The sequence below is a fragment of the Ceratotherium simum genome, chromosome 8, assembly GCF_057802395.1.
Source record: "Ceratotherium simum simum isolate JZ-2026a chromosome 8, ASM5780239v1, whole genome shotgun sequence".
Lineage (NCBI taxonomy): Eukaryota > Metazoa > Chordata > Mammalia > Perissodactyla > Rhinocerotidae > Ceratotherium > Ceratotherium simum.
Window position 1 is genome coordinate 71,676,874 of NC_141907.1, and position 8,842 is coordinate 71,685,715.

The 8,842-nt window shown below is 41.1% G+C and overlaps 1 protein-coding gene across 2 annotated transcripts in view; it reads right to left on the reverse strand.

Moving 5' to 3' along the window:
- HSD17B11 (hydroxysteroid 17-beta dehydrogenase 11) overlaps positions 1–7,587 on the reverse strand; it is a 33,697-nt gene extending 26,110 nt beyond the window's left edge. For both annotated transcript variants that reach the window (XR_015552944.1, XM_004430929.2), the window contains exons 1-2: positions 7,295–7,587; positions 164–271 (exon numbers count right to left, since the gene is read on the reverse strand). Coding sequence is in view for 1 of the 2 variants with exons in the window: in XM_004430929.2 (XP_004430986.1) it covers positions 164–271; positions 7,295–7,504 (318 nt within the window). In the remaining variant the exon portion in view is untranslated. The remainder of the gene's footprint in view (positions 1–163; positions 272–7,294) is intronic.
- Positions 7,588–8,842: the final 1,255 nt, after the last annotated feature.

An 8,842-nucleotide genomic window follows, 5' to 3' on the forward strand; every position in this document is an offset into this window, starting at 1 on the left:
TTCCAGAACACACCAAAGTCTGGGCCTCAGATCTCAGTTCTAGGTCTGCCCCTACCTAGTGATCACAAAACTTGTGTTGCTTTGTCTGCATCATGACTGGGTCATCTCCAGACTCCCTCCCAGCTCTGACACGATATGAGTCTAAGCAAATGTAAAATCCCACCTTCTTGGCAGAGCTGTAAATATCTTCTCGGTTGCTGCAGTCCACCACAAAGGCATGAGCCTTTGCGCCCAGTCTCCTGCATTCAGCAGCTGTTTCTTCAATTCCATGCTAGGAAAAGCAACAAAGAGGGCAAGGAGAATAAAATAAATGACATGAGCACGTTATATCAACAGCTGAAAATAATTAAAGGGAGTCAGATTCTTTGAACTAGAATTGGGCAAGAATTTAACTGACACATATTTTTGACCGGGATTTAGGTACTACATGTCGCTCTCAGTACTCTGACTTGCTTCTGTTATTTGGAATTGAATTTAAAGCAAGCTTTTTTAAAGAAGATAAAAGTCTTAAAATACCAGTTTTGTATTCATGAATTTTACACACTTTGTGAATGCATGCATGTATGTGTGTGTATTCCATATCAGGCTTTAAAAAATAACGTTAAGCTTTTTTTCTGTGTCACTAAAAGATATGCATGGACATCATATTCTGGCTGCAAAAACAAAATAAATGATAAGCTCAGAGTTAAATAATAATAAGAGATAAATAATAAGCTCAGAGATGTCACAGTGTAGTAAAATGAAACATAAAATAAGTATAATATTTAGGGAGGACCATAAGAAATTATTATTTTGGAATAAGGGATTGGATATTGGCTTTATATGGTTCTAACTAATATGCTGCGCTAAGTATAACAGAGCTATATTCAGAGAGTTATGGAAACACAGTGGAGGGGCAAGCAATACAATTCTAGAAGAAGAGGCACCTGAGTTCGGTCTTAAGGGTGAACAGAACAGCCAGGTAAAGAGGGGAAAGGGCATACCAGGCAGAGTATAAGCACAGGCTCGGACGGGAGAAAGGTTCTGTGGGGAAGCACTACCAGATTGGTGCTGCGGAGTCACTAAGTTCAAGGCCAGCAGGAGTCCAGGTTAAAGGACATCATATGTCATATTAAGTTTTACCCAAACAGTTAGCGGGGAGCCACTGATTAAATTACAGAATCAGGTTTGTGTAATGTATTGACTATTCTTGCTAACGTATAAAGGACAGATTTTTGGGGTCAACACTAGAGGAAGAGAGAAAAATTCGGAGGCAGTTACAGTGATTCAGGCAAGAGATGATACCAGTTTGAATTGTGGCACTACTGGAAAGAATGTAGAGAAGAGAATAATCTTCAAAATACAGTCGTGTGCTGCACAAGGACGTCTCGATCAACGACGGACCACATGTACGACGGTGGTCCCATAAGATTAGTACCACGGAGCCTAGGTGTATAGTGAGCTATACCGTCTAAGGTTGTGTAAGTACACTCTGTGATGTTCGCACAATGACAGAATCACCTAAGGGCACATTTCTCAGGTATCCCCGTCAAGCAACACGTGACTGTATGATATCTTTAGGAGGCAAAAGCAGCAGGACTTGGTGACTCTGCATGAGGAAGTTGGGAAGGAACCAAAGCTGACGTCCTTGCTTTTTAGTTTTGGTAACTAGAAACACGGTGCTGCGAGAAGTCAGATGGAGATCACAAGGAGAGAGCAGATTTGAGAGAAGGAATGATGAGCCCAATCTGGGGCATCGATTTTGAGTCACCTTAAGTTCAGGATCAGACCACAGGGTTCTGTTTTTGTTTTTTGTTTCTATTTTTGCTTATTTGCTGGCTTGCTTTTGACCAATTTTGTAGCTTTTTTATTTTAAAGAATGTCTCAAATGATACCTTTGATTGAGGTTTAGTGTGTGAACTCTGCAAACCAAGAAATTATTGTCAGCTAATGCACAAGTGGACAGACTTACTACATTCACACTAGTGTGCAAATCTGCTAGTAAACAGCAATTACTTTGGCAGAAAAACTGAGTCTGAACAGCTATGGAAAGAATTAGCAGTTTGAGTAGTGAACTTATTGCGGCAGTAAAAGGAAACAGGGTGTTTTCTCTCTACTGAAATCTCCCACACAAACTGCAGCATACTCTGATGAGGAGCCCTTACACCCCAAGGGACATCAGAACATCTCAGGCAAACCTTATGTTGCTCTCCTGTACCTAACAGGCAGCTTTTAGCACTTTCCTTTATAAGTATATTTTATTAATATTACATATGATGGAATATCATTCAGCCTTCAAAAGGAACAGAATTCTGACACATGCTAAAACATGGATGAACCTTGAGGATATTAAGCTAAGTGAGACAAGCCAAACACAAAAGGACAAATATTGTATAACGCCAGTTATATGAGCTACCGAGAGTAGCTAAATTCACAGAGACAGAAAGTAGAATGGTGGTTGTCAAGGGCTGGGGAAGAGAGGAATGGGGAGTATTTGTTCAATGGGTACAGAGTTTCAGCTTGGGATGATGAAAGTTCTGGAAATGGATAGTAGAGATCATTGCCTAACAATGTGAATGTACTTACTGCCATTGAACTGTACACTTAAAATTGGTTAAAATGGAAAATTATGTGATATATATTTTACCACAATAAAAAAAAAGTTTAAAAAAGTATATTATATTGATTCTTTGGGTCTCATCTTTATAAAATTCAGTCCTTATTTGGAACAAATTTTACAATAAAAATCCATTTACCATTTATCCCATTTTCAGAGATTTGCTTATTACTGGTTGGCTTTGTCTAACTATCAATGGACAGAGTGTGTAGAGGCAAAGATGATCTTCCTTTGCAGTCTAACTTTTGCCCTATTTCCTTGGTCTTCCTTTCTTAGGGCCATGGTCTGCTTTCCACGCCTTCTGAACTATGCAACAAATTTAAGTTCTAAATTCTACCAGGAAAAATTTTAGACCATCTCCATATTCATTTGGTAAGAAATAAAAAATAAGCAGACCTTTGGGAGAGAATAGGTTCCTCCCTTAAAATTTTTCTCAGCACATTGGAACAGCTCATCATTTTTCAAAATATCTCTTGTTAATTTTTTTCCTAATGTGTTGGATTCAGTTCTCAAATTTTAATCATGGGCTCCCCTTGAGCCTTTACTTACCATTCTTTTTTTTTTTTTTTTTTTTTGCTGAGGAAGATTGGCCCTGGGCTAACATCTGTGCCCACCTTCCTCTACTTTATTATGTGGGATGCCTCTACAGCGTGGCTTGATAAGCGGTGAGTAGGTCCGCGCTGGGGATCTGAACCTGTGAACCCTAGGCTGCCAAAGCAGAGCGCTTGAACTTAACCACTGTGCCACCTGGCCGGCCCTTTTACTTACCATTCTTTGCCCTCTATCCCCACAACTAAAACCTTTTGCCCATTACCTAGATTACTACACATCTAAATGTTTTTCTGATTCCTTCCATCACTTTTTTCCAATTATTCATCGTTACCTTTTTATTCAATAAACAGTCTTTGCATATATATTCCGTGCTCACCACTTACTGTAAATTTATCTTTCCAAATTTATCTAACCAGGCATGGAGGTGAGAATGGTCAAGAAATACGAGATTTTCTACATAAAACAGAATGAATAATTCATGGTATCAGTCTCAGTAGAATAACAAAGCGGAAGCCACCACCAAGCCTCCCTGAATTCACGATCCTTGTTTGTAGACTTTATGACGACTATGAAGATGTCAGCCCCTGACATCCTGAGATGGATAGATCTGGACACAGCTCTCCTTGCTGCTTGAGTTAATCCGAGAAACTGTCTGGAGACAATTTGTCTTTGTACTCTAGGTGAAAAGAATCTGATCTGGGGGGGCTGGCCCCGTGGCTTAGTGGTTAAGTGCGCGCGCTCCGCTACTGGTGGCCCAGGTTTGGATCCCAGGCGCGCACCAACGCACCGCTTGTCCGGCCATGCTGAGGCCGTGTTCCACATACAGCAACTAGAAGGATGTGCAACTATAATATACGACTATCTACTGGGGCTTTGGGGAGAAAAAGGGGAAAAAAAGGAGGAGGATTGGCAATAGATGTTAGCTCAGGGCTGGTCTTCCTCAGCAAAAAGAGGAGGATTGGCATGGATGTTAGCTCAGGGCTGATCTTCCTCACACACACACACACACACACACTCTGGTCTGGCCCCTCCACGCCCCACCAGCTGGATCCTAAAAGAATCTTAACCTCTACTTCACTTTCTCACTCATTCTCCACATTTCCACCAGTCCAAGAGTTGTACATCTCTAGGTTTTGCTGCCCAAACTGCTCAAAATTTCCACTCTACTCTCCCTCCCCAGTCAGGGTTAGTGGTTCTCAGACTCTTCTAATTTAACAATCTGTACAATTCCAAGAGAAGTAGACTAGGGTGTATCTACTGCAGCAGGACTGCCAATCTCCTATTTAGCCAAATAAGGACATTACAGACGAACACAGCAACTATCGTCGTAATTTCATTAAAGGTATATATATTTCACCCACAACAAAGTAGGAAGGACATAATTTCAAAACAAAAGATGGATTATTTAAATTAAACGAATTCAACGTAATAAAAACACACGACATTATCCATCATTTTCTGACCACTTCCGCTGCTACCACCGTGGTCTGACAAACCAGCATTGTCTCTTATCTGGATTATCACTGTGATCTAACTGCTCTCCCTACAACCCAGCAGCCGGAGGAAACTCAACAGAAACTGGCTCAAAACCCTCCAGTGGCTCCCCCGGTAAAAGCGGAAGCACAGACAGTAGCCTACAGAAACAATAGGATCTGGAGTCTCTGTTCCTTAAGTCTCTAGACCAGCGCTGTTATAATGTGAGTCACAGACTTAATTTTAATTTTTCTAGTAGCCACATTTAAAAAAATATGTAGTAGTATATTTTAACTTAATATATCCAAAATATTATTTTGAAATATCTATTATTATGAAATGTTATCATTTCAACATGTAATCCATATAAAAGTTATTAATATGATGTTCTACTTTTTTTTTCATAATAAGTTTTTGAAATCTCGTGGGTATTTACATCTACAGCACATCTCAGTTCAGACGAGCTACATTTCAAATGCTCAACAGCGACAAGCGGCTAGTGGCTACTATCAGCTACTGTACAGGACAACATACATTCTCGACCTTGATTTTACTTCTTCCCCTTCCCTCACTCTGTGCCAAGCTTTGCTGATCTCTCTCTGCAGAGATATGTGAAGGGCTCACTGTACCCTCAGCCTCTTCTTTTTTTTATTTGTTTATTTTTTGTGAGGAAGATCAGCCCTGAGCTGACATCCGTGCCCATCTTCCTCTACCTTATATGGGACACCGCCACAGAACGGCTTGACGAGCGGTGTGTCAGTGCGCGCCCGGGATCCGAACCTGTGAACCCCGGCCGCCAAAGTGGAGTGCACGAACTTAACCGCTGCGCCACCGGCCGGCCCACAGCCTCTTCTGATCTTGACTCAACTGTCTCCATCTCAGCGAGGCCTTCTGATTAAGATCAACACTCCCACCCCTGCCCTCCCCACCATACAGAGTCCCTATCCTCTCCCATGTTTTACTTTTTCCTTATACTTATCACCATCCAACAATTACATATTTTATTATACAGCATGTCTTGTTTATCGTCCCCAGCTCATGAGGTTCGTGTTTTCCTCACAGCCTTATTCTCAGTTCTGCATTAGAACAGTGCCTGGCAGATAGTAAGTGCTCCAAAAATATTTGTTGGATAAATGCACTTTGCTCCAGATTAGAGAAAATTTTGTACAAACCAGCACTGGCATTGGGAGTCATTCACCTAGATGTGTAAACTAACCCTCACACATCTTTGAATTTTGGCTGAAACTTCACTTTGGAAAGGAATCATAATAACTAACACTCTAGTGTAGTTACCATGTGCCAGCCACTGTGCTAAATGTTTTGTGTACATTATTTGGTATAATCCTCTCAGCCCTCTAAGGTAAGTACTGTTATTTTATCCATTTTGCAGAAAAGAAACCTAAAGCTCTAGGAAGTTCCCGTGAAGTTGAGTAGTTATCCATGAAGAAGTGGAGAGCTCAGCTGACTCTCACCACACCCCCACGCCAGACACTCTCCAGTGTGACCACAGCAGACTAGGCTGGGCCTCATTTGTATCTTTCATTGCACATGTAATTATTTAATGTCTATTTTCCCTACTAGGTTGAGGTCATGGGACCCTATCTCCTGTTTGCCACTGTGTTCTTAGTATCTAGGCAACAGGTACTCAATAAATATTTGTTGATTGCTATTTCAATCACCCACTCACTGGGTTAGCTCTCATCTAACTTCACATACCCTGAATTCTTGTTCACAGCATTGGAGGTTGACTAATGTGTATGGGATGGCGTTTCAGGCTATCAAGTGCCTTCAGGAAACCTCTTTGGCCATCTGCCACTGGCCAAATCAAAGGGAAGACTCCAAGTTCCCCTCTCTTCCTTAAGCCTACACCTATTCTAGTAAAACATTACATTGAAATTTTTTTTTTATTGTTTTTAACTGAAAGATGATTTTAAAATTTTACTCTTGGCAATTACTATGGCAGAGTAATGTTGCTTTCTGTTGGGTCTAATCTTTTAAACTCATTTATCTCAGTAAGTGCAAGTAGAATTTTTTTCTTTTTTCTTTTTTTTTTTTTTGTGTGAGGAAGATCAGCCCTGAGCTAACATCCATGCCAATCCTCTTCTTTTTTTGCTGAGGAAGACTGGTCCTGAGCTAACATCGGTGCCCATCTTCCTCCACTTTATGTGGGATGCCGCCACAGCATGGCCTGATAAGCAGTGCATCGGTGCGCGACTGGGATCCGAACCCCTGGCCGCCAGCAGCGGAGCATGTGCACTTAACCGCTAAGCCACCGGGCTGGCCCCAGGATTTTTTTCTTAATAGGTACAAACCTCTTACTCTTTTAATATACTAGCTAAAACGATTACTTTTTCCATGTGATTAAGATAGAGGGATCAGCGAAATCAGGTTCAGGAAGAGCTTACAAATTATTTTCAGGGCAAAAGTGAGGATAAATTTATAATGTTAAATTAGTGATAGGCAGTAACTGGAAATCTTATATTCTCTAGGTCCGTTTTTCATGTGATCACAGAAACATTAATTAATCCATGTTTTTTCCCCCACCTATAAAATGGCAATAGTAATTTTTTCTACGTACTTTACAGAAATGCTGTAAAGGGCTGTTGCCTGCAAAACGCAGACCAGTCCACTGATTAAAGGTACCAGAAAGTAAAACATAGTAAGCACTATTACCTTATTTATATCCCACAGAACCAGTTTGCATTTAAGTTTGGCAAATTCATAGGCAGTCAGTCTCCCAATCCCATGTCCAGCTCCGGTAACCAGGACAATTTCTCCCGTGACTGATTTTCTCTTCTTGGGAATAAAAAGCTTCAGGAAAGACTCTAAGGTGAAAAGGATCAGCAAGGGCAGAAGCAGTAGTTGGTCCAGCAAGAATTTCATCCTTTCTGCTGCGGCGAGCGTCTGCTTTGCTTCCTTTACCAATCACTCTCAATTGCTTCTAAGAGTTGTTCAGTCAAACAGCAGAGGGAACAACACGAGAGCACGGAAGGGCTCCCTTATAAATAAAGAGAAACAACGCCAGACCGTTCCTTCCGCTGGGCTGGGCTTGGTTAGGACTTCTGCCATTGGCTCGGGCTGCAGCGGAGCGGCTGCTCGCCAGCTCAGAAATCTGGGAGGGCCAAAGTCCAGAGGAGAGCGAAGCTTCCTAGTTCTGGCGCCTAGCCCAAGCCATCTTTCGCCCAGTTTCTCCCTGTCTCCTGAGCCGGCCTCGGAGGGTTAGTTGCCGCGTGTTTTCCTAAATTTGATAAATTCTTCTCCAAGTTACAAGGTAATTGACAGTGCCTGCAGTCGAGGTGCGTCTTTGAAACTTGATGGTTGCCCATCACCAGTCAAGGGAAGAAGTGTAGTTTTCTGTGTTAAAGGAACCTGGAGAGAAGGCCAGTACTTGTTCCACTCCCAGCTGAGAAATGCCGCTATATCACATGTTAGTTTGAGCTAAGCACGATTTCTGGAGGACAGAGGAAATTTTGTCCTTTCAAGGACAGCGATAATCAAGCCCCAGGAAAAATCTGGTCATACAGAAGGGAATTGTTTCTACAAGGAAGAGCGTTATATCTGGATAACCGTTTTCACTCAAAACGTATCAGAATTTGTGAAAAAACATATTACAATTTAGTAATTGTATCTTTATCCAGTTTAATAAATCACTGCCTCCAGAATGAATAATAAAATAGAAAGAAAATCACCTTGCCTACAGATTACATATGTAATTTTTAGTTTAGGAGCCTATATATGTAAGTATTCAATATATAATTGGTGATTTAAAAAAAATCCTAGAGATTGGTTATTGAAAATAAAGACCCAACTCTGAACTTGTGTACCGTAAGAATTGTCTGTTAAATGTATTTTTTTCAACTCAGTTCTTGATAGTAATTGAATTGGGGCTTTTTGTGAGACACTACAGTGCTTGGAAAGAGACTTTTGTCATGTGGGTGACTAATGGTCACCCTTTATATTTAAGAGGCAGGAAGATCACAAGAAATTGAAGTTCACGAATAACTCATACTCGCTTCTCTGTCTTACTTAGCCCTACAGTGTCAGCGGGGATGAAGGGATAGTGACAGTCCTGCAAAAGCAGAGCTCCACCGTGGAGTTCTTGAAAATTCTGAGTATCATCTGCAACTTTTTCTTACAGCCCCCAAATCAGAGTTTACAATGGTACAAACATTTATATAGAGAGTTAACAGTTTCCAGAGCTTTTTCCTACACGTTATCTCA